Below are 26258 nucleotides of genomic sequence, written 5' to 3' on the forward strand. Positions count from 1 at the left end.
GCAATAAATAGCTTTTTAGTTTTTCTGATGTTTTTTGTTCTGTCAATGTAGTACATTAATGCTCTTTTGACATCTAATGTATGTAGTGCCCTCTCAGCTACGGAATCTGGCTGTGGGAAGAACACTGGTAGTTCTACCGTTTGATTTAGGTGGAACGGTGAAATAACCTTTGGTAAAAATTTAGGATTAGTCCTTAGGACTACCTTATTTCTGTGTAGTTGGATAAAAGGTTCTTGTATTGTAAACGCTTGAATTTCGCTTACTCTTCGTAGAGATGTGATGGCGATGAGAAATGCAACTTTCCAGGTTAGGAACTGTATTTCGCAAGAGTGCATGGGTTCAAAAGGTGGACCCATGAGTCTTGTTAAGACAACATTGAGGTTCCATGAAGGAACTGGTGGTGTTCTTGGTGGTATAATTCTTTTAAGGCCTTCCATAAATGCTTTAATGACTGGTATCCTATATAGTGAAGTTGAATAGGTAATCTGCAGGTATGCAGATATTGCCGCAAGGTGTATTTTAATGGAAGAGAAAGCTAGGTTAGATTTTTGTAAGTGTAGCAAGTAAGCAACTACATCCTTTGGAGATGCGTGTAATGGTTGGATTTGATTATGATGGCAGTAGCAAACAAACCTCTTCCATTTGCTTGCATAGCAGTGCCTAGTGGATGGCCTTCTGGCTTGCTTTATGACTTCCATACATTCTTGGGTAAGTTGTTAGTGTCCGAATTCTAGGATTTCAGGAGCCAGATTGCTAGATTCAGCGATGCTGGATCTGGATGCCTGATCTGTTGGTTGTGTTGTGTTAACAGATCTGGCCTGTTGGGCAATTTGATGTGGGGTACTACTGATAGGTCTAGCAGTGTTGTGTACCAGGGTTGCCTTGCCCAAGTTGGTGCTATCAATATGAGTTTGAGTTTGTTTTGACTCAATTTGTTTACTAGATAAGGAAGGAGAGGGAGAGGGGGAAAAGCGTATGCAAATATCCCTGACCAGTTCATCCATAGGGCATTGCCTTGGGACTGCCTGTGTGGGTATCTGGATGCGAAGTTTTGGCATTTTGCGTTCTCTCTTGTTGCAAACAAGTCTATTTGAGGTGTTCCCCAGAGTCTGAAGTAAGTGTTTAGAATTTGGGGGTGAATTTCCCATTCGTGGACCTGTTGGTGATCTCGAGAGAGATTGTCTGTAAGTTGATTCTGGATCCCTGGAATAAACTGTGCTATTAGGTGAATGTGGTTGTGAATTGCCCATCGCCATATCTTCTGTGCTAGAAGGCTCAACTGCGTTGAGTGTGTCCCCCCCTGTTTGTTTAGATAATACATTGTTGTCATGTTGTCTGTTTTGACAAGAATGTATCTGTGAGTTATGATTGGTTGGAAAACCTTTAGTGCTTGAAAAACTGCTAGCAGTTCTAGGTGATTTATATGCAGTTTTGTTTGATGAACGTTCCATTGTCCTTGTATGCTGTGTTGATCGAGGTGTGCTCCCCACCCCGTCATGGAAGCATCTGTTATTACGTATTGTGGCACTGGGTCTTGGAAAGGCCGCCCTTTGTTTAAATTTATACTGTTCCACCATAGAAGCGAGAGATATGTTTGGCGGTCTATCAACACCAGATCTAGAAGGTGACCCTGTGCTTGTGACCATTGTGATGCTAGGCACTGTTGTAAGGGCCTCATGTACAGTCTTGCGTTTGGGACAATGGCTATGCATGAGGACATCATGCCTAGGAGTTGTAATATCATTTTTGCTTGTATTTTTTGTGATGGATACATGCGTTGTATGATATTGTTGAAATTTTGAATTCTTTGTGGACTTGGAGTGGCTAGTCCTTTTGTTGTGTCTATTATGGCTCCTAGGTATTGTTGTACTTTGCACGGCAGAATGTGTGATTTTGCAAAGTTGACGGTGAAACCAAGTTTGTAGAGGTTTTGTATGACCTGATTTGCGTGGTGTGAGCACCTTGTCAGTGAGTTGGTCTTGATTAGCCAGTCGTCTAGATACGGGAATACGTGTATTTGCTGCCTTCTGATGTGTGCAGCCACTACTGCTAGACATTTTGTAAAGACTCTTGGTGCGGTTGTTAAACCAAACGGCAATACTTTGAATTGGTAATGTATTCCTTTGAATACAAACCTTAGGTATTTCCTGTGCGATTGATGTATTGGTATATGGAAATACGCGTCTTTGAGGTCTAAGGTTGTCATGTAGTCCTGTAGTTTTAGCAATGGTAACACTTCTTGTAGCGTGACCATGTGAAAGTGTTCTGATTTGATGTAGGTGTTTAGTATTCTGAGGTCTAGGATTGGTCTCAGTGTTTTGTCCTTTTTTGGTATTAAAAAGTACAGTGAATAAACTCCTGTGTTTATTTGTGTCTTTGGTACTAGTTCGATTGCATTCTTTTGCAATAATGCTTGGACTTCTATTTCTAGAAGGTCGGAATGTTGTTTTGATAAATTCTGTGCTTTTGGTGGTATGTTTGGAGGGATTTGTAGAAATTCTATGCAATAACCATGTTGGATAATTGCTAAGACCCAAGTGTCTGTAGTTATTTCCTCCCATGCTTGGTAATAATGACCTATTCTTCCCCCCACTGGTGTTGTGTGGAGGGGATGAGTGACATGTGAGTCACTGCTTGGTTGTAGGGGTTTTGGGGCTTTAAAATTTTCCCCTATTCCTAGGGAATTGTCCTCCTCTGTATTGGCCCCGAAAGCCTCCCCTGTACTGTCCCTGGTAGCTGGACGGTGTTGCCTGTGAGGTGCTGGCCTGTGTGGCCTGACCCCGAAACCCCCCTCTAAAGGTTGTCTTGCGGAAGGTGCTGTAAGTGCCTCTGCTCTGCGGGGAGTAGAGTGCGCCCATGGCTTTAGCAGTGTCAGTGTCCTTTTTCAGTTTCTCAATTGCCGTGTCCACCTCTGGTCCGAACAGTTGTTTCTCATTGAATGGCATATTGAGCACTGCCTGCTGTATCTCTGGTTTAAAACCAGATGTTCGTAGCCATGCGTGCCTTCTTATAGTCACAGATGTGTTAATTGTTCTCGCAGCTGTGTCCGCTGCGTCCATAGAGGAGCGTATCTGATTATTAGATATGTTCTGTCCTTCCTCAACCACCTGCTTCGCCCTCTTTTGTAGTTCCTTGGGTAGATGCTCAATGAGGTGTTGCATCTCGTCCCAATGGGCTCTGTCATAGCGCGCAAGTAATGCTTGAGAGTTAGCGATGCGCCACTAGCTTGCAGCCTGTACTGCGACTCTCTTTCCGGCTGCATCAAACTTGCGGCTCTCTTTATCTGGGGGTGGTGCATCCCCAGATGTGTGGGAGTTGGCTCTCTTGCGAGCTGCTCCTACTACGACGGAATCTGGTGGCAGCTGTGTGGTGATGAAAACAGGGTCTGTGGGAGGTGCTTTATATTTCTTTTCCACCCTTGGTGTTATTGCCCTACTCTTGACCGGCTCCTTGAAGATTTCCTTTGCGTGCCGAAGCAATCCTGGGAGCATAGGCAGGCTTTGGTAGGAGCTGTGGGTGGAGGAGAGGGTGTTGAATAAGAAGTCATCCTCGACTGGTTCTGAGTGGAGGTTTACGTTGTGGAACTCTGCCGCTCTAGCCATCACTTGTGAATATGCTGTGCTGTCTTCTGGTGGTGAGGGCTTTGTGGGATACGCCTCTGGACTGTTGTCCGACACTGGGGCGTTGTATAAGTCCCAAGCGTCTTGGTCCTGGTCACCTTAGCTCACGGTGGTGTGAGCCGGGGAATGTGATGGAGTTTGTGCTGGTGAAACGTTAGTTACAGGTGGAGGAGAGGGTGGCGGAGTTACCTTTTTCACCATTTTTGTTTGTGGTGCTTGGTCTGTTTGAAACTCCAGTCTCCTTTTTCTCCTAATAGGGGGAAGGGTGCTTATTTTCCCTGTTCCCTCCTGTATGAAAATACTTTTCTGCGTATGCTCTACTTTGGTGGATTGCAACTCTTCCTCAAATCTATGCTTTCGCATCTGAGAGGACAGTGATTGCTCCTCTGAATAGGAACCGGTAACTGGGTCGGTTGCGGGTCGTTTCGGTACCGAAACCCTGTCTGTATTCTTTTTCGGCTCCGAGGTGACTTTCTTCTTTTTTGGAGTCGAAACCTCTCGGCGTCGATCTTCCTCGGTGCCACTGTCTCGGTGTCGAGCCGTTTCAGCACCGCTATCTCAGCGTCGATCTTTTTCAGCAGCACTTTCTCGGTCCCGAGAAGGCTGCGTGCTGGTGTCTCGACCGGAGTCGGACGATCTCGGCACTGTTTCGGCCTTTTTCGGTGCCGATGGTCGGTCACCGAATTTATGGGTCGAGCCATGGCCTGGTGGCAGTGGCGTCCCCTGGGCCTTGTCACTTTTCTTGTGTGTTGTCTTCGACGTCTTACTCACAGTTCTTTGATCGTCGAATTCCTCGGAGTCCGATTCGTGGATCGAGAAGGTTTCTTCTTCCTCTTGTTCCTCGAACTCTCGGTGTGCTGTCGGCGTGGACGCCATCTGAAGTCTTCTGGCTCGACGGTCACGGAGTGTCTTTCGGGACCGGAACGCACGACAGGCCTCGCAAGTCTCTTCACTGTGCTCAGGCGACAGGCACAGGTTACAGACCAAATGTTGGTCTGTATACGGGTATTTGTTGTGGCATTTGGGCCAGAAACGGAACGGGGTCCGTTCCATCAGCGTTGTTTTACACGCGGTCGGGCCGACCAGGCCCCGACGGGGGATCGAAAGCTACCCCGAAGGGCACTGGAGCTCTTCAAACTTCGATGCGGTGTCGATTCTATCTAAGCCGATCCCGAACGCAACAATACCGACGTAATCTTCCGATAGTTAGCTAACTTTCCGTTCCGAAACTCGGAGCGACAGGAACACGTCCGAACCCGATGGCGGAAAGAAAACAATCGAAGATGGAGTCGACACCCATGCGCAATGGAGACAAAGAGGAGGAGTCACTCGGTCCCGTGACTCGAAAGACTTCTTCGAAGAAAAACAACTTGTAACACTCCGACCCAACACCAGATGGCGGGCTAGGCACAACATGTGTATCTACAGCGACAGATGCCATGGAACACAATGTTTCAACAGCAGATATTCATATGAATAGTAAAACCAATTTCCATAAATAAATAACAGAGGACGCTCCTAAGATCAATAAATAACAATCATTTTCATCATTACTTTGACTGAAAGTTATAAAAAATGTCTAAAATTAATCTCCTGCCCAAAGTAATACCACTACTTTATTAGCTAGCTAATAGAGAGCTAGTTAACCATTATATAGAACAATAAATAGATAAGAAATATTCTTAAAATGTATAAATACCTGTATTTTCCTTCATATAAAAGACTAAAATTACATCTTAAGCAAAGTAACTTCCCAGGGTCTGTTAACTTGCTTGGAGGAGAACCTATTAACCATTTGAATCATCATAAAATGTATCTACAGATGTTTATTAAATCTGAGCTTATTAAAACCTCAGGCCCTCCTTGTCCCTGATAAATGAAGTTGCTAAGAGAAAGCAACTTATTCCAAAGACAATGGATGGGGTGATGGTAGACCTAAGCAATCTGGTCGCTTCATTGTAATTTCTAATTCCTTCATTCCTACAGATAGGTCGAATCCATTTTTTCCTTGGTTTATCGTCGGCTTTGTAGAATAACAAAACATGATCCACCGTTTCAGTAGTCTCCATATTACACAACCCACACTTCGCCTCATGATTATTCTCACTATGGGGACTCCATTTAATAGTAAAAGCCTTAGTCTGAAGGATCCCATATCGAAACTTCATAAATAGTGTTTTTGCTCACCTAGGGTGGATTGTATCTAACCAGTCCTCAGCTCTTGGTGTTGGTTTAATATCCAAAAAGCTCGATGTCAATCTACCCAAATCCTTATTACGAAAAAGACTAATCGAGGAAAATTCCCAGTATACGTGCTTTAATCGAATCTTGGATTGCAGCGTAAGTGTATGGGGGTTCGTCCCAATAAGGTTACAGCCCTAGGTTGTAGAACCAATACCTTATATGATATAGCCACGGGAGAGTGACTGATTTATCAAGGTCCATTATCTCCATTAGTGCTTGCTTATAATGAATCAGTTCTGGAATTGTCCAAAGTCTACACCAATAAAGTAATGGCCTCAAAACTGCTAGTTTACCTATTTGCTTCATATTTATATCATAAGTGAGAGGGATTAACGGAGTAGATGGTGGCAATCCCAATACCCCCCTCAAAAAGCTGTTTTCTTGGGATATTAGTGAGTTTAGATTTACAATTCCCCAAAGTTCGGCACCGTAAAAGGCAGCAGCCTGCGCTTTGTATCTACAGACCTCAAACACTGGTGAAACAATCCCAGTTCTTGAACTTTTATAGTTATTGTTTATTGCCGTGGAGCTGTGAACTAAAGAAGTTGCAGCTTTGTTGATTTGCGGCGTCCAGGACAACTTAGCATCCAGCAATATCCCTAGGTAGTTAAAAAAATGTTATGCGTTCTAGTTCATGCCCATTGACCACAATACTCCTTTTAAGTGCTTTGTGAAGATTAACAGTCAAATACTTTGTTTTGCTTGCGTTTATCTCCAGCCCCTTCAGGTTACAATATTTGCTAAACATTCCTAATAAGGATTGTAGACCCATGGGAGTTTGCGATAATAAGATAGAATCATCTGCAAACAGGAGAGGAGGAACTGGGTCTCCATTCAGTCTTGGCGAGTCATGATTACTCTCTTTTAAGTACTCTACCAGGTCGTTGGTATACAGCGAAAAGAGTTGGGGCAAGCACACAGCCCTGCCCCCCTTTTAATAGGTATTGGGTCAGTCAGCTCTCCATTTGGGCTCCACCGTACTTTTGCGTAAGTATTTTCGTGCAACCTCTTTATCTGGAACAGGAGACTCCCCGGCATACCCTGCTTCCCCAATGCAGTCCATAGAGAGTCTCTTGGAACCAGATCAAAGGCCGCACGCAAATCCACAAACGCAATGTACAAATGGCCCTTCTTTAGTTTTGTGTATTTCCACATTATTGCTAGTAGCCTGAAGACCTGGTCAATTGTGCTTGTCTGCTGCCTGAAGCCTGCCTGGTATATTGTCAAGATGTTTTTTTCCTCTATCCAACAACCTATTCTATTCAACAGCTGCATAGCATACATTTTTTGCATAACATCAATAAGGCTAATTGGCCTATAATTCCCAGGGTCCTCCCTAGATCCTTTTTTATGGACAGGGATTATTTCTGCACCTTTCCATGTCTCAGGAACTGACTCCCCCCTTGCTATGGCGTTACTGAGTAAATTCACATAAGGTTCCCAGATTTCTATGTTATGCTTGAACAGATCCCCAGGGATTTTGTCCAAACCTGGGGCTTTGCCTAATTTAATCGCTTCAATGGCAGTCACCGTTTCTTCCAGGCTAAACTGTATAACAGGTAAAATACTCCAAAAAGATACTTCTTTGGACCAAGAAAGATATGCATCAAGATTAGGCAAATCAGAATAGAGGTACGTAAAATGGTTGACCCAGGCACTAGGATCTATATGATGTTCAGTACTGTATATCCCCTCTTTCCTGCCGTGAGTAACTATTTTCCAGAAAGCAACTGTATCATTGCGTTTGGCTGCCTCTAAGAGGTCATGCCATTTTTGATCCTTCCAGTTTTTTTGTGCTGTAGCCAAAATTTTCTTAGAACCAGCCCTTGCCTGTTGCACGGCTATTGAGTTTTTCTGTTTAAGGGCCTCTACCAATAATGTTTTCCTCCCTCTGCATTCAGTGGTATACCAAGGACTAGATGAAGTGATTTTCTCCTTGCCCTTTTTATTTTGTTGTTGTATCTGTTTAGTGAAATAAGGTCTTAGTGCAATACTCATGGATTGATGAATATCCATGATAGGGATATCAGTACAGATTTTATGGGCGTGGGGGTTCCATTAATTCTATATATGTATTATAAATATTGGTCATGACACCCAACTTGCCCAATATCACCGGCCATTTTACTGCCCTTCGATTATTACTGAGAGTGGGTTGCAGCTCCACCTTATCCTTTTCCATGCAATTCAATTCTGTGAGGTAACCCCTAAGTTCAATTACTAACAGAAAATGATCACTTTCCCTCCTCTTATCTATTTTGAAAGTCACTATTCTCTCCCACGTAATAGTGCTATGCATAATATAATATAATTTTGAACCTATATTACCTCTTTGAAAAGTGTCCATATTAAGACCACCTTGGCCCACTCTACCGTTACACGCCCTCCATCCATGCTTTAATGTGAGGCCCATGAGTTGCAACGCAGCAACCGTACCAGGAACCGACTCTTCGATTGAAAGGTGGGGGACTGCTCTTGCTAGGTCTTCCTCTTCTGCCAGATGTTCATGTCCAATTATAGGCTCATAGTTGCAATTAAAATCTCCCCCAATCATGATTGACTCTCCTGCCGAGATTTTTTTCAGCGTGCCATCTAATATTTCTATTTCATGTGACTCAGTTTGATCTTCTGGGCCTTATATACACATTAAACAAATGGGATAGCACCTTGTTTTTATCCCCTAATTCAGTGGTTCCCAATCTGTGCGCCGCGGCTCGCTGGTGCGCCATCAAAACTAGCCAGGGGCGCCGCACACAGTTTGGGAACCACTGAGCTATTTATAGCCCTTGGGCCAGTTCGTACAAAATAAAACTACTCAGTTGTAGCAGCTCTTTTTTAATTTTGTCCTTGAGCGCCCTCTGGTGGTTAAACACAACTAAAGGGATTCTACATTTCACAATATTTAAACAGTTATGTTATAACTACATAAAAATGAGACCTGCCCATTTTACTAGGGTTACGTCAACCAATATTTTCCCCTTACTAAAAAACCCTATGCATGCTGTAATTAAACAACTGTTACATTTTTATTTTTTACAGTTATATATAGAATTACAATACCTTCATTGGCGTCATCCCAATTCTTTTCAGGGAGAAAAATGGATTTACTCCCTAGGCCAGGCTTACATCCCCCACCCGCCAACAAAAAGTAACATAATGGGGAGCCGCAGCCAGTGGCCAATAGATCAAGGGAGCCGTGGGTCGAAAATGTTTGGGAACCACTGCCCTAATTCTAGCCACAGAATGTCTGCAGACTCTGTATCATGTTTACATATCTCGATATTAAGGGAAATGTTTAGCCATAAGATATGTACTTCACTCCTGCTTTATGGATCAGCTCAAACTAAGTTATTTATCTTTAATAATGCTCTTTCTGGTAGATACTTTAACTGAAAATTCATCACCTTCAGAATATCCCCAAACACTAGATTGGGTCTGGAAAATTTATCAGCACAGCCCTTACAAGCCAGTTGGTGGTGTTGTGTAGCTTTACGCTGAATCCGCTCTGCCCAAGAAGTGACAGCTGGAGCCACCTATAGACACCACCAGAGCACTTTGACAGTTTCTTTCTGGACATCGTTTGCAGGCTCGGACACAGAACCCAAAAACTAAATCTTTGTTCTAGTTTGCATGATTTGGGAACCTTTTAGATGGAAAGAGTCCATTCTACAGAACGGGGAGGTGGGAGGGCGGTGTGGCATCTGTGGTTAGAGCATCCACCAGAAAGAGTGTAATCAAAGGTAAGTAATTTTTTTTTTGTGATGTATAATTCTAAGCGCAGATTCCTCACTTTGAGGCCTGATCAGACAATGTACTTGGTTGCATCCTGGCCATCTTGAATGTGCAAAATTCTTCTGGTACTATTGATAAGATCTCAGAGAAGGAGTGTCATAATTTACGGGAGTACCTTCACCAGCAAACAGCTGCCATTGACTGATCAGAGGGTGAGGCTGGTGGAAGAAAACATCCTCTTCCGAAATGCCTCAATTCTTTTGGTTTCTCTGTCCAGAGAGGTGGTGGAAAAAGAATTTAGTTTAACCCCCCTAGAGCAATTGTACTACCAAGCTTTCACAAGTAGGGCGTTGTGTCAGCAGGGCAGGGTTACCTAGAGCAGGTCTATGATGACATGCCACCTATATGTTACTGGGCGTGCAATGGTTTGGTCCAAGTGCCAATGAGGGTGTCAGTCAGGAGATCATTAAATAGCAGTATGGTTCAGATGATGATGGTCAGGGTTTTAACACTTCCGTGAGGATGTTGGTTTTTACCTCAGCAGAGGGCCATTTTAGATCAAAGAGCACAACTTCAGCCGAGGTTAAGATGGATTCAACTTAGAGTCGGAAAGAACTATGGGATTGACATGCTCATTTGGCCACAGCTGCTTCAGTGCTGGCATCGATAATGCAGCACCTGGCACAGATTGTGTGCTGGCTGTGGAGTCAGATCTGAAGTTATAGCTGAAACTGAAGGGGGTTCACGAGGCATAGATGGCACTGAGGGTGGTCCCGCTGGCCGTAACCATACTAGAGGCCTCTGTGAATCCATAGAGCACGAGGGTGCACCAGAGGGAGTCCCGTAGGGTGCCAAAGATACAGACCATGGCTGCTTTAGATGCATCAATCTGTTGTGGTGTTGCCAAAAACCATGGAAATTCAGGGTGCATCAGAATCAGCTGCAGAATCGGCTCCTCAGGTGAGGACCAACAGCGAGACCGCAAAGCACTTCAACGTACTAGCGATTTCTCAGATGGTGTGGCCAGGTCAGACTGGACTTCATGTGTTTCTTTTCGGATTTAGACTCATCCCAAGACTCTGATCGCGATGATCACCTGTTGCTGGACAAGCCCCAAGTCAGGGAATGGGTATATGTCCTTGATTTAGAGTGGGAACTGCCAATATATGACCTCCTTTAATGCTTTGCAACAAAGAGCTTTGGCTTTGCTGTGCTGAATCCCCTTTCTGTGTGTCATGGCACACAACTCGCATGACTTAGGAGTTGTGCCTCAACCCAAAACACCAGAGACATCTTGTAGGGATTGCAACAGACATTTGTTGACGACAGTCCTTACAAGGCTTAAATCATGTAATTGTATGAGAGGACATATGCCCTTACACACTGAATACAAATGTTTTGGCGAAAAAAACATATTAACTGACGATAAATAAGTTGACGCTACCTATGGACCCATGGTTGAATGCACAGAAAGAAAGCAAGTGACTTCAGGGTGCTTGGATGTTATAGGGAAGTGCCTCTTGACACGGTCCCCCCTCCCTCCCCCACCGCCCCCCATACCCTTTGCACCTGTTTCTGGTGCAATTTCGACTGAAAATGCACTGGGCCCCTGCTAAACAGGTCTCCAGTGCCAGGTGTCTTTCCCAAAAAGTGCACAGTCTTTGTTCCCAATTAGCAAACCTTTAGCTACCACTGTAAGTCTCTAGTAAATGGTACCCCATGGTGCCTAGGGCATGGGTTATTAAAGGAAGGCCCCTGAGGGCTGCAGCACAAATTGTGCCACCCTCAGGGACACTCTCACTAAGTGCACACAGAGCTGCTTTTGTAAGCTGCGTGTCTTGGTGCAGAACTAAAATGAAAACAAGACATGACACATAGCCTGTGTGCCCTGTCCCCTTTACAATGCATGCAAAATATGTAAGTCATCACTCTAGCAGGCCTTCCAGCCCTAAAGGCATGGTGAATTATATTACATGTGAGGGCAGACCTGCATGAGAAGATATGCCCCTGCTATGTCTTTGTCGATTCTCAGACATAGTAAGTGAACAGGGAAGTCATTACAAGTACATGTACTAGTCATTACGAGTTCCCCAGCTACATTATGGCTTCACTGAAAATAGGAATGTTTGGTATCAACATCTCATATTAATACACCCTCAATGATTCCAGTGATAGATTTATTAATATATGCAACCAGTGGTCACCTCAAAGGTGCCCCCTGAAAACCTACCTACTGCTGGTGAGCTCACTGACTAGTTCTAACCAGTCTGCCACCAACAGGCGAGAATCTGACCCCCAAGGGTGAGGGCCTTTGCTCTCTGGAGGTCAGAAACAAAGTTTGTTGTGGGAGAGGGGTCTATAAACCCCTCCCAACAGGATGACCTGCAAATCTGTAATCCAAGGCAGGAAACTTCAAAGAAGACCACTAACTCTGGCATGCAGAACTGGCCTTCCTCAGATCGAGATACTGACCCCGTTGTCCCAAGGCCCATCTGGCACCTGGACAGGAGGGTAAATTAGCTATGCAGGGGGTGTGTTGCATTTCCAGGATGGACGCGCCCCTAGGGTGACCAGCCTGAAATTAGCACAACCCTCAGGAATTCCACATCTTCTGTATGGTGGAATTTGTGACAGGGTGATGCCCACTTCCCAAAGGAAGTGGTCACCTAGAGGGTGTAGTAACCCCAAGGGTAAGTAGCACACTGGCTATTACCCTTCGCTCACCTTATCCCTTAAATTATTTAGGGGACCCCCCTGTTGCCAGGACCTCAGATCTTCGCTAGACATAAAAGAAGGAGTAGACGAGAAGCCTACTGTACCTGAGAACCGAGAAGCAAGATTGACAATGTCAATCCTGCCAGCCTGGCTTCTGTACCTGACCCTCAAAGGAGCAACTGACTTGTCCTGCTGCTGCAGCATCCAAAAAACTGAGAGCTGCCACTGCTTCGCAAATTGCCCAGAAGAAATCCTTTGGAGCAGAGGATCTGCTTGCCAGCAGAGACCAGGACCGCCAAAAACCCAGCAGCACCACTGAACCCAAGCGGCCTAGCCCAAGCTAAGGTGTGCCAACTGTGTAAGTGTGGTTCCTAGGTCCTCCAGAGACGAAGCCCACCTTGTGCTTGCCCACTGCGGACTTACCAACTGCGGCTGCAGCCTTTTTCTGAAGAAACTCCAACCACGAATAACTCCTGCACCTGGACTCAACGTCAAATGATACCACTGAACCCGAGCCCCGAGGAGGAGTGGACCCACGTACCCGAGGATCTCAAGGGTCGAGCCCTCTGTGGGCTCCCCCAGACAGACTTTCCAGGCCCAGCTTGCAGCAACTTTGTGACCAGACCATTTCCTATTGAAGTGAATGGGACGCCCAACCCCATAACATACCATGGCTTCCAGACACACCAGAGGCCCCCTCTACCCCACAAAGTGAAGTGTTGGTGTGGCCTTGGACCTTGCCCGTATGCAGTGACTGTTTCTTTCCCATAGGATAACAATGGGCACCCGATGCTGAAAAGCACCTCTTCCCCTGGATGCCCCAGGGCCTATCCAAAGTGACCTGTTGGTGTTGCCTTGGATCTTGCCCGATACTTACCTTAAGTCCAGGAGATTGGTCCAGTAAGTTGCTGTGAAGTGCCCGATTGTAGTGCCTGTTCCCCCCCAACCCCCTACAGAATAACATTGGGCACCAGACACTGAAAAGCACCTGTACACCCAGATGTCTCAGTGCCTCCCGAAATGACCTGTAAGTTGCTGCTAAGTACCAGTATGTTTTCCTCCATACAATAACATTACCACTCCAAACATTGCACACTGTCAACTTCTGAAAACTGTAAAAACTTATAACTCAGAAAGTACTCAACGGATTCCAATGATCTTGGTATCAAAATGTATATAAAAGTATGTACTATTTTTATAACATGGAATTGGATTTCTGTTTTGAGTGTTTGTCTCAATTACTGCCTGTGTGTGTGCAATACATGCTTAACACTACACACTGATATGCTTAACGGCTCGCCCACACTACCACGAAAGAGAGCATTTTGGGTGTCATTTGTGCCTCTGTATTTCCTTTGGGGTTTGCTTGGACTCGTTACAAAGTGTACCTCTTTTTGGTCCACTATATAAAGAGCCAGCTTCCTACACTAGGCCAGAACGTCCACACAGTAATGTTCCGTGAATGTATTTGGGGGAGACCAGGTAGCTGCTTTACAGATGTCAGCTAATGACATGGTACCCAAGAAAGCCATGGAAGCCAATTTTTGTGAGTAGAATGAGGCCTAGGGGTGGGCAGGGAAGGTTCTCTTAGCATTTGCACAACACGTGTGTATGAATTTGACAAACCAAAGTGCTACGCCTGCTTTTAAAAGAGCTTTTCTGTTGTGAGGCTTGGAATATGCCACAAATAGTTGTTGGGTCTTACGATATATTTGTGTTCTTTCAATGTAGCACGAGTGCTCTTTTAACATCAAGAGTATTGATAGCGCAATCTGCTACAGAATCTGGTTTGGGAAATAATACTAGCAGTTCAATTGTCTGGTTAAGGTGGAAACTGGAGACCACCTTTGGAAGGAATTTTGTATTTGTTCTAAGGACTACCCTATCTTGGTGTACTTGGGAAAAAGGCTCTTTGGAGATTAAAGTATGTATCTCACTGACTGGTCGTAAGGGAGTTATGGCTATAAGAAGTTCAAAGCGAGCCCCCCATGAGCCTAGTGAGGACAATGTTTACAATCAAAACTGTAACTAGAGGTGTTCTGGGTGGAATAACTTTTAAGGCCTTCCATGAATGTTTTAATAACAGCTATCCTGAATAATGAAAAGTTTTCTCCGTTCTGTAGATAGGCAGCCATGGTGGCCAAATGAACCCTGACTGAGGTATAGGGAAGGCCTTATTTTTCTAAGTCTAATAGACAATATCCTGTATTTGTGCTGTGAGGGGATAATTGTGTTTTGGAGAGTCTGGGGAGAAGGGTCAAGACTGTTTAAATATGGCTGGGTCCAAACTGGGGTGGCGTGGTGAGCAAAAAAACGATGGATCAAACCCAGATCTTTGTGACTGAAGGTGAAGGTTTGCATTGCACAGCATTCCATACATCCCCTGTTCATTTGGCATTTGTTGCCCTAAGTGGGAAGGGTATACCCAGATGTGGGTCCCATGCTCACTGCGCCACTGGATTCAAGTTAGCCTGGCTGATGAGGGGTGATACCCCAAAACTGGTCCCAGGATGCTTCTTTCCGGTCCAGGGAGGACCTGGCCTGGCAGTCAGGGCTGGACTGTTCCCATGGGGAGCAGGGTCAAGGCTGATTTGCATATGGCTGGGTCCAAACTAGGGTGGAGTGCTGGCCAAAAAACAATGGGTTAAACCCAGATCTTTGTGACTAGGGGTGAATGTTTGCGTTGTTCAGTATTCTGTCCATCATCTGTTTTTTTTTTTTTTTTTTTTACCTTTTTACCTCCAGCATCAATTTTCTTACTTTAATGATCAGGAGGGGGGTGAATCACCAGTGCTCTAGTTGTTGGCATGCTTTCTGGCAGTATATACCACGAGGGAGTCATTGGGTACTTGACTGTGAATATATGGAGAATCACTAGGGGAAACTTTATATTTTTTATCCATCCTAGGCGTGATAATTTAGGACTAGACTGGTTCCATAAAAATGTCAGTGGCCGAATTAAAGACCCCTTTTCAGTATGAGGAGATAATGAAGAGGGCATTGAGGAGAAAGTTTTCCCCAGGGAATAATCCTCTTCTTGCAAAACATGGAGTTCAACATTTTGAAAGGTCGCAGCCCTTATCTCATGATATGCAGTGACATCATCTGGTGAGAAAGGTTTGGCAGCATACAAATCTGTGTTCTGTATCTGGTGAAGCTCACTGTCAATCATCCTAAGTGTCTGAGCCTTGTCGGTCATGAATTGGGTCAGCAGTATAGGACTGTTTCCGCCCGAGTGTAAAGAACCCCTAGGTGAGTGATGTGGTGACTACAAAGACAATGTAAGAGGTACAGGAGTAGGAGGAGGCTGAGTAGGCGGTGGAGGAGGACGAGGAGGAGGCTGAGTAGGCGGTGGAGGAGAGGTAGCCCTGTCATGCTTTTTAGGCTTCGTAAAAGGAAGAGGTGTTCGTGGGTTGATGGCCTTCTCAAAATTCAACTTCCTCTTATGAGGTGTACGGTCTTTCTGCATCTGTAGCTGTGGAATGTTCGCCAATATTCTCCCTGTGCCCGGCTGAATATGTATCCTCTTAAGAATTGACAAGGTGTTCTTGCAGGCATTCTAAAATCAGCTGGCCAAAGTCCACTGAAGCTGAAGAGGGTCTGAATGGTCTCTCAGTGTATAGCATCGGGGTTGATTTAAGTGCCTAATGTTTCAGCACTGTGGGTTTTAGTGTTAATGTAGTCTTGGGCTCCATAGACTTTGGTGCAGGATGTTTCGGCTCTGAAATTTTCTGATCAAACCCTTCTGGCTTCAAGGGTGATCGAGCTGCTTTCGGATCCGGCACCAAGGTGGTGGACGAGCCTCTAGATTTCAATGTGGACTTCAGCGTCGAATGTATTATGGAAGTGGGGTCCATCTCTGAATGTCGGTGTAGACTACGGCCGGAAGGTAGTTGCACACCTGACATCTCATAGGTACGGAAGCTCGAGGCGGACAGCTGTTGGTGTTGAGTATGGGGAAGTATGAGTACTCACTGCAACCTTTTGTTTCTGCTGGAGAAATGGAGTTTGTTTGGTCTAGATATCCGCCTTGGAGTTGATGCTTCCAACTGAGAAGGCTAGTTCAATTTTGACGCCTGGAGCATTTGATTTTTCTATATCGGAGCCTTCAGGCCCCCTCAAGAAGTCTGAAATGTCTTCTACTTCTCTTTAATGTGCCATTATGACTGAAGCAAGTAAACGGGCAAGTCGGTTCGGCAAAGCCTTTTTATTACAGAAAGCAATACATGCAAAACAGGAGTCTTCTCGGTGGTCGAGATTTCGTAAAGGTCAGACCTAAGGTATTAGGTGTGGTAAATCGGACAAAAACGGAATAGAGTCCCTTCCTTCACAAAGAAATTCTCAAAACAGCTGGTGGGAGTCAAGAAGTATGTTGTTGACACAGAAGTAGAACGAAGCACGACCGTAGAGCACCAAGGAAAACAGCATTGTTTCTGTCTAGTAGACATAGGGATCGGCAAAAACACCACATGGCGTCGAACTGGAGTTCCCAATAACACGTCTGAACCAGACAGCAGAGAAAGAAGAATAATTGTGCTGATGCCCATGTAATACCAATAATAGGTTGAGTCATGGACCTAGTGACTGTAAAATACTTCTTTCAAAGAACAACAAGTTGTACATGTCTGAGGCCAACACTAGATGGTAGACATATCTACAGTAACATGCCACAAGCATGGTGATATCTGCTGGGCAATTTGTGCACAAGTGTGTATGGGACAGAGTGGAATGCTCATTTCATCAATGATGGAAATGTGGAAAGGATCAGTGGTGCCTGGGAGCACGCAATTTAGTGTTTAGATTTTTGATCTTTGTTATCAAGGAGGGTAGGAACTGCAAGCAGTTCTCTACAGGGAAGGAACTGAAACTTGTTACTTATGATTTGGGACTGTGCAAAAAAACATCCTGTATTGCAGCATATTTCAGAAGTGTTGCTGGAGTGAGTTACTTTAAGGAATAGCCAATAGGGATTTCTCCCAACCCCCTTTCTACTGCAGCTCTGGAATGTAGCACTTGGAAAAACTGCTAATCAATAGTTTACATATAGCACTAGAGTTTCAAGTTCATACCTGCAAAGGCACCAGAGTGCAAAGCCGAGTCCGCAGTAAGGATCCAAGCAAATCGCAATCTGCCGGGACGAGTACAGCTCACACTGCAGTTTTATTGCTCTGCAAACTGCGTTCACTGCTGCATGGGACATCTGCATCACACAAGATAAATCAGAATAAGAGAACATGTTGTCACAGGATTAAAAAAAAAAATCCCGCAGCAATATATTGAATAAATGTACACTTAACAAGCTTTCCCCAGATATGGCAAAGGTAAAACTGCTGCCCACTAGGTGGCCGAACTGAAAACACTCCTCAAAAGCAAACCATACAGTCTGTACTGTGTGTGCACACCCTTCTATGCGGATATGTGCTCTTCTGCATGTATACCTGTAAGGAATAAGGCTTTTTTGCATGTTTAGTCCCTACATTTTGCACCCATTTTGAATACTAGCCACTAGTGCAATGGGTATGAAATGCCCTGAGCCCTGCTAAACAGGACTCAGTGCACGTGCTCTGACCCTTAAAATGGTGCATGGTAATTGGCTTGTCCCAGATTGGCATAGCCCAATTACTTGAAAGTACCTAGTAAATGGTACCTAGCGCCTGTAAGATGAGGTGCCTCTCATGGAATGCAGCACTATTTCTAAGCCACAAGTACGACAGGTTAAAAAATGTATCCCAGCCTGCCACTGTAGACTGGAAGGCAGTTTAAAACTGCTAACTCCACTTTGCCAATTAACGTAATGGCAAAACCCAAGCCTTCCTTTCAATATAAATGCCACCCCTCAGGTAGGACTAATGAGCCCTAAGGCAGGGTGCTGTGTGTTAAAAAGTGGAACATGTACTTTTACATGTTCCAACAGTAAAAACCCTAAATTGTCATTTTTACTGTGGAAAGGCTAGTAGCCCCGTTGGCAAGTTCAGAGACACTGGTTTCCATTCTAACCCTGCTAACTTCTGAATGGGACTACTAATGTTGGTACTGTTTGGCATCAAAAGAATCAGTGCATTAAATCAAATTTAATGGTTAAATCGAATGTAATGTACCTACTGGCCAAAGTGCAACTTAAGATGCTGCCCAAGGTTTTCAGTGCCCATTTACTGTTGTACTCGGGTTCTGTCATGCAGACAGCTTTCTGCCCTCATGGAGAGATGTACTAATTACACTTAGGAAAGTTTACAAAGCCTGCCACTGGAGGAGGTGATGCCTTCCCTAGGCAGAAAACCACGGGTTGCTAGCCCAAAAGAAGAGCTTTGATGGCAAAGCTGCCTTTGAAGGGCAAATGGGGTTCACTTGGAAGGGGGGCTGCTTTATTGTTTAGGTAGACAGGCTGGCACTGGGGACAGGAGAGGAAAATGCCAGTTGTCAAACCAGTTTTTCAAGGGGGCGTATAGCTCCTTGGTAGCCACACCTCTGGGGATGGGCTAAGGAGCTCTGAGTGTCGAGGGGTCTCGCCATGTTGGGAGTCGGCAAAATGGTGCATCCTGGAACAGCCAGATGCCACACTTCCTAGAAAGTGATCAACAGGAGGCAAGGAACCTTCTAGCCCCATTGGCTACCAATCGCATCCTGCCATGAGGATATTTTCTGGAGATAACAAGCATTGGCAAAGCCAATAGGTCTTGCCTATGGGAGATCTATTGGCTTTGCCAATGTTTTTAGCAATGTTGCAAATGGCTAAAAAAACACGCCATAACACAGTCAGCAGTGGCTGTCCTAAAGCTTTTTAATCTTTTCTTTCAAACTTGCAACTATGCTGCACTGAAGCCAGCTTTGCTGTAAAATTGATACTATAATGTCCCTGTAGATCTATGGTCTGGGGGCCCAAGCGCGCTCCTGGACACTTGTATTCACCCCGAGTTCAAAATGATAAATCATTAATTTACAAGTTAATCAACATGAAAGAAAGCAAGTAACTAGGTTGTCCTGCACAGTTAAAGTTGGGGCCATCAAGTAGAGGGGGGAGGGGTGAGGGGGGAGGGGGGGGGGGGGGTTCAGCGTATCAATTTTTGGGATACCTTAATTTTTAGACATTCTGCAACAAACGTGTAAAACATTAAAAAAAAAAAAAAAGTCTGTTCAAAAACTCCAAATATTTATTTTATTCACATGCAGAACTGTTTCATCTTAGTCGAAATAATATATAGGAAAGTGCCCCTACTTGGCATGGTCATCACCACTTTTTGCCTGGAACACGATGCAATTTTGACTGAAAGTGCAACAAGTTCCTCCTATCCAGGTCCACAGGGCCAGATCACTTTCCCTAAAACTGTACAATTGTTCCCCAAATTGCAATACCTTTGGCACCCCTTATAAGACCCTAGTGATTGATACCCCAGGTACCTAGGGCATGGGCACCAGAGAGGGCCCCCAAGGGCTGCAGCATGTATTGTGACACCCTCAGGAACCCCTCACCTTGCAGGTGACATTGTAAAGCTGCATGTCTTGGAGCAACTAAAAGTGAAAACATGACAAGCCTGTGTGCCATGTCCCCTAACACCGCGTGCAGTATATGTAAGTCACCCCTACAGCAGGCCTTACAGCCCGAACAATACTTAGACATAGTGAGTTAACAGGAAAGCCATTTTAAGTACATGTGCTGGACACTGATCAATACGAGTACCCCAGCTATATGATGGCTTCACTGAACCAAGGGATTTTGGTATCAAACATTTGTAGGAAGCTTTTTATATAGTATTATAAAATGAGATATACTGTGCAAAGAGTCCAGGGGTTCCCTTACTAGTGGACCAGGGCTTCCTTTATCAATCCAAAGGTGCTCTAGTAGTATAATTGAGTATTATGGTCGAGCAGCCTTAGGCTTATCTTAGAGGATTGTTAGACATTTGCATATATAAATACAGTAAATAATTGATGTACGCTACTCAATAAGGAGATCCACACAGATTTATAAAAATAACACATCTCTTTGCTTATACTTAGGCACAAGAATCAATAGAATCAGTTAAGTGCTTTTTGCAAGAGAAATACTTTCAGGTTTTTAAAGTCGACACTGAGTATATTTTTCAGAAGAGACAATGTTATATTATGGAAAAAGAAAACAAATACAGCATACAAGTATAGTACAGCGACTAATGGGACAAATCTCCTGGACTTAAGCTAAGTATGAGGCAAGGTCCAAGGCACCAACAGGTCACCTTGGAAGGTACTGGGGTGGTTGGGTGCAGAGGTACTTTTCAGCTTTGGGTGCCCAATATTATTCTATGGGGGTAAAACATGTACTGCATTCGGGCATCTCATAGCGACTCACGGGACCAATCTCCTGGACTTAAGGTAAGTATGGGGCAAGGTCCAAGGCAGCACCAACAAGTTTCCTCAAGCGACACTGGGCCGGGTGCAGTGGTGTTTTTCATCATCAAGTGCCCAGTGTAAGTCAATGGGGATCGATCTGGTGAAAGAGAGGATGCAGGTTTGGACTGGGAGGCCAGCTGGGCTGAACCAGCAAGTGGGCTCAGCTCTCATCACGCTCGGGGACACTGTAGGTCCACTTCTCCACAGGTGACAGGTTCCGAGGTGTCTTGAGGCATTGTTTTTTCATCACCAGGAGCACTCGCGGTCAAGGAGGCCTGGAAAGAGAGGCTGCAGGCAACAGCAGAGAGTCCATAGTGGGCAAGTCCAAGGTGAGATTTGTCTCTAGAGGGTAGGGGGACCACACTGGCACTATTGGCCCACTTCAGCACGGGCTAGGCCGCTCAGGTGCAGTGGTGCTTTTGGGTATTACATTTTGGCAGTCCGGAGTCCTCTCAGGTCTCTTGGGGTGCCTGCAAGAGCAGCCCCGCTGCTCCATGGGAGTTCCTGGGTCTTTGTTGAAGGTAGGCAGTCCTCCCAGGCTTTTGGAGGCAACACAGCTTGCAGGAACAAGGCGACTTTGGTGCAATTCGGCGGGAACAGCAGACAAGCCAGAAGGTCTGGTGCCACATCAATTGCTTCTTCTTCAGTCTTTGCTTTGCGGCTCTTCAGTGCCCTCTTTCATAGATCGGCAGGAATCTGATTTCCTGGTGCCAGGTACTGCCGTAAATACAGAATTTAGGGGTGCTAGGGGAATTGTAAGGTAGTAGCCAATGGGCTACTTACCCCTGGGGTCACTATGGCCCCTATATGAACACTTCCTGTGGGAAGTGGTCATAACCCAGTCCCAGAGTTCATAGTTCTGCCATCACAAAGATGGTAGGATTTTAAATTTCGTGTTCACATCAGGCAGCTCATCTTATGGGTTGGAACTGACCTTAGAGTGGACACACCTTCCTGACTACTAATTTTCCCACCTGTCCAGGTGTCTAATGGGCCCTGCGGGGAGGGAGGTGGTCCAGCATCTTCTGTCAGATGAAAGCCAGATCTGCACACCATGGGCGGCGGGCTGCTTGCCCCTACAGGAATGATCTGTATTCAGTGGGTTTCCCAGAGCTTTTGGCCCCGGTGCCGCTGCACCTGCTCCACCATTCAAGTCAAGGCCCTAGTGCTCGCAAAGTAACTGCACTTGTGACTGCTTGTTTAGTAGTAAAATATACCAATTATCGGTTTATAGTGGGTTACCTAGAGATTTTGGCCCCTGTGCCACTGCATCTGCTGCACCATTCAAATAATGGCCCTAGTGCATGCAAGGTAACTGCACTTGACTGCTTGTTAAGTAGTAAAATATTGCAATAATCGGTGTTCAGTAGGTTTCCTAGACATTTTGGCCCTTATGCCACTGCACCATTCAAATCATGACCCTAGTGCCTGCAAGGACAAATGAGGAAATCATTTATATTAATCAATATATGTGTTCCGAAGAAAGCACAGTGGAAGATGGAATACATAATTACTGTGTAGCTAAACAAACACAAAAGCTTCCATAAAAAGTGCTTTTAAACTTATCAAACTCTTCAAAATGAGCTGCCACCAATGTCATAAATAAAGCATATGCTTTACAAATCAAAGTGAAAACCTAGGATTGTTAAATTGTGCTACTAAGTGGATGGCTCCTTCCTGTGAAAAGACCTTATCCTGTGCTTGACAGTGAATGGGCAATAAACAGTGTCAATTGACCAAGATCACCATATGTTAGGCTGAAGTTTTGTACTTGATTCCTAAAAAGGCAGTTTCACAAATTAAATGGACTCACCAAAGAAGAGGAATTTTGCTAAGAATGTGTTAAATATTTTTTTAAAACTCTGCAAAAAAATCCAAAAATGTATTTCATTCACATGCAGAACTGTTTCATTTTAGTAGTACTAATATACTACTAATATATCAGACAATCATTGCGGGACACAATTTGCATGCGGCCCCCTGTTGAAAACATGCAAGCATTTATTTACAAGTTAATCAATGTGAAGGGAAGCAAGTAACAATGGTGTCCTGCACACTTAACTTCCAGGCCACCTTCACTTGTAAAGACATTTTGCTGTGTTAAATATGAAAAATTCTCTGCAAAAATGTTATTATGTATTTCATTTTCATTCAGAACTGTTCCATCTTATTAGAACTAGTACATCAGACTAAATCAGTGCAAGTTTTTTCGTAATAGTTTCCAAATATGATTTTAAAAACATTCAGGCCCCATGAAAGAAAGGCAAGTGTTTTGTGCAGCTGAAGAATTAGATACCTTTTTTTTTTGTCCCCATACAACTCTGAAACTTTGTCGCACCTTCATTCAGCAAGCTTCTCACTTTCCATGACCAAGAATGTAAAGGTGGAACCGCAGCCCAAGGAGGCCCATCTCACCCACTCAGCCTTCCTGGGGTCACCCTCGTGGCTTGCGTGGATGAAAGAGGGGTTTTTGAATCATTGGACTATATTGCAAAAGTTATCTTCTTTTAGCGGGTCTGAAAAGGGTTGGGGGAGGAGGCGGGGGAGGGGCACCCCCTCCAAAAGCAGAGCCCATAACTTCTTTTTCTTCAGCCTCTGCTCGGGGTCACCCACCTTTAAATCTAATTTGGCCATATTCAAAAGAGCTACCAACCAACTACTTTTCCAAGAAATTCTGGCACCCTTACGTACCCAGATAAATGAGTTTATAGCTTGTTGGAGCTTATTGAGATACCTGCCATTCTTTTGTAACGGGATAGCGTTCTGAATGAAATTTCTTTTTGGCAAGATAATCATCTTAACCAAGTTTACCCTCTCCAATATCGTCAGCGGGAGATAAGCCCATCCCTTCTTTACATTAATGAACTCCTCTAAAAGCTTTTCCCGATTTTTCACTCCAAGTTTCTCAATGTCTTGTGTAATAACTAAGCCTAAATACCTAATTTCAGCCTTCCCCTGCCGTACCTCCCCTTCTTGATTCCATGTCATTATTTTGGTCTTTTCTGAATTCACACGATAACCAGAAACAGAGCCAAAATCCTCAACTAACCTTAATAAGGCTCGGAGTGCAGTAGACAAATTTGTGGTATACACCATTAAATCGTCCACATAAAGTGCTACTTTCCTCTCCCACTGCTCCCACTTAAAGGGAACTACTTCAGGATCCTGTCTTATTCTCCTGGCGAGAGGTTCTATATACAAATCAAACATCAGTGGAGATAGAGGACAACCCTGTCTAGTACCCCTAGATATCCTAAAGGGCTTTGTTAATTTCCCGTTAATTAAGATTCTAGCAGAAGGGACATGATAGATCCGTTTTATGGCCCTACAAAAGTTATCTCCTAAATTATGATTCCTCAGCATTAGAGTTAAATAATCCTAACTAACCCTATCAAAGGCTTTCGTAGCATCCAGAGTTATGATCCCTAAAGGGATCTTATAAGCGGCTGCCAGATCTATTGCCCCAATTAAAGTATGCGTAAGCTCATGTAGGTGCCTACCCTTCCATACCTGCTCTCTACATCCCCTCATCTCTGTTTCTAAATGCTCTAGTTCCGCCCTATACTGCTTGTTCTTATAACTAGCAATATTCATAATTACCCCTTGTATCACTGCATTATAAGCTTCCCAGACCACGTTAAATGAGGCTGAACCTAATTCTCCTTAAAAAACTCCTAAGTCTCTACACGTAGCTTGGTTACAACTTCTTCATCTAACAATAAAGTATGATATAACGTCCACCGGTTCGCCTCTCTCTCCTTTAGTGAGTTCATTTTTAATACTACAGCTCCATGGTCCAATAAGTGAGGGGGAAGGTACACAATATCTTCTACCGCATCACACCATGCCGAGTCCACCAAAAACTAATCAATACACGAAGAATGACTATATTTTGTATTATTGTATGAAAAGACCTGCTGCAATCTGGCTCTATCCCTCCACCAATCGTGCAACGCCCTTTCCCTCATCATCCTTCTCAAAAACTGCTGAGATTTCGAGTTAACTACTGATCTCTTTTTGTTGATCTATCAAGCTTACTATCTAAAATTACATTGAAATCTCCTGCCATTAATACTGGATCAGGAAAGTCCAAAAGCTGAAAAAACAGCTTCCTGAGTGATTCTGTATAATCACAGTTGGGGCTATAATATCGTACCAACGTAATGAGTCTTCCAGATAGCCATACTTTATTATCTATTGTCTATCTACCTGTATTATCTGTATTGACCTTTAATATTAATACATCAATCTGATGCTTGAACAATATTGCCACCCCTCTAGTATTAAAATCCTGTTCAGAACATACACAAAGACCGACCCATTTCGGTTTTCTAAACAACTCTTTACATTCATCCCCAGTTAAATTAGTTGCTTGCAATATCAAAACCTGGGCAGGAGAATCCCTCAGGTACTGTAAGATCCTGTCCCTCCTACCTCTCACCCTCAAGCCATTCACATTCCAAGACAAAATTTGAAACCCTTGGTTAAGACTGGTCCCTTGGGCAACCCCCTTCCTATCCATCTCTTGCGGTTTGTTTAATGACTTCTGAGGTGCACAGGACTTTTTTCCCCCAAATGTCCTCCCATCTGCTCCCCACCCAGTGCTCCCCAAACCTCCTAACCCCACCGTGCCCCCCTCACCCACCCTTGGAGAACCCTCCCTTCATACGGACCGATAATGGCCCAATTTTGAAACACCTTTGGGTCTTCCTCAGCAGGTGCAACACCCTCAACTATTTCTCTATACCCCTGTCTTTAATAGTCTTCAATAGCTCATCTGCTGTTTTAACCTCTCTTATATTATACATGTTGTTATTACACATGATCCCAAGGGTCGCTGGAAATCTCAACTGTACAGATGCACGCAGTTTCCAGAACTCCTCCATCTGCCTCCCCAGCTCCCACTGCCTATTCATAGTCACACTAGACAAATCTGACCTGACCTCAAATGTAAAATGATCTCCCTTTAGTGTTTTCTGCCCAAGCACCAAGGTCAGGATTTTCTCTTTCAATAAATATGTTTGAGGCTGTCTGATTTTTTCTTAAAAGGTTCTCTATGAACCCACTGAATGTCATTCGCTATTTCTTCCAGACTTTCGTCCAACGAAAGCGAAACCTTTAGAAGAGAGCTCAATTTTTGTGAAAAATGTTCACCTTCTGCTCCTTCTGGAACATTCAACACTCTCAAATTGTTCCTCCTAGAATTATTTTCTAGCTGTTCCAACTTGTTTTGCAAAGTCTGCTTGTTTCCCTTTAATATGTCAATTTCTCCTTTATGATCTCTAATTTCATCCTTCATTACTTCCACTGCCTTCTCGAACGCTTGTGTTCTTAGTACCAGGAGATCCAGCTTTTTTTCCAAGGCTCCACAGGCCTCCCTTATTTCTCCTTGATTATTTTCAGAAATTGCAAAACCCCTTTTAATATCTTTAGACAAGGCCAAGAACGTCAGTTTTTTTTTTGTTTCCAAATAAAGCAGAACCTGAGATGGGGCCAAAGACAGGGAGGTAGAAAGAATTGGTGCCTCGCTTCCTGGTGGCACCAGTACTAAGGGGTTAGCAGTATCAGGTAGTACAGCCTCGC

General features: G+C 44.3%; 1 protein-coding gene across 1 annotated transcript in view; it reads right to left on the minus strand.

Annotated features, from left to right (window-relative positions):
- The window catches only part of DIP2B (disco interacting protein 2 homolog B), a 738038-nt gene that overhangs the window by 98449 nt on the left and 613331 nt on the right, over positions 1–26258 (minus strand). The window contains exon 30 of the mRNA XM_069230866.1: positions 17381–17511. Within this exon, the coding sequence (XP_069086967.1) occupies positions 17381–17511 (131 nt within the window). The remainder of the gene's footprint in view (positions 1–17380; positions 17512–26258) is intronic.

Source organism: Pleurodeles waltl, chromosome 4_2 (assembly GCF_031143425.1).
Source record: "Pleurodeles waltl isolate 20211129_DDA chromosome 4_2, aPleWal1.hap1.20221129, whole genome shotgun sequence".
In the NCBI taxonomy this organism is placed as follows: Eukaryota; Metazoa; Chordata; class Amphibia; order Caudata; family Salamandridae; genus Pleurodeles; species Pleurodeles waltl.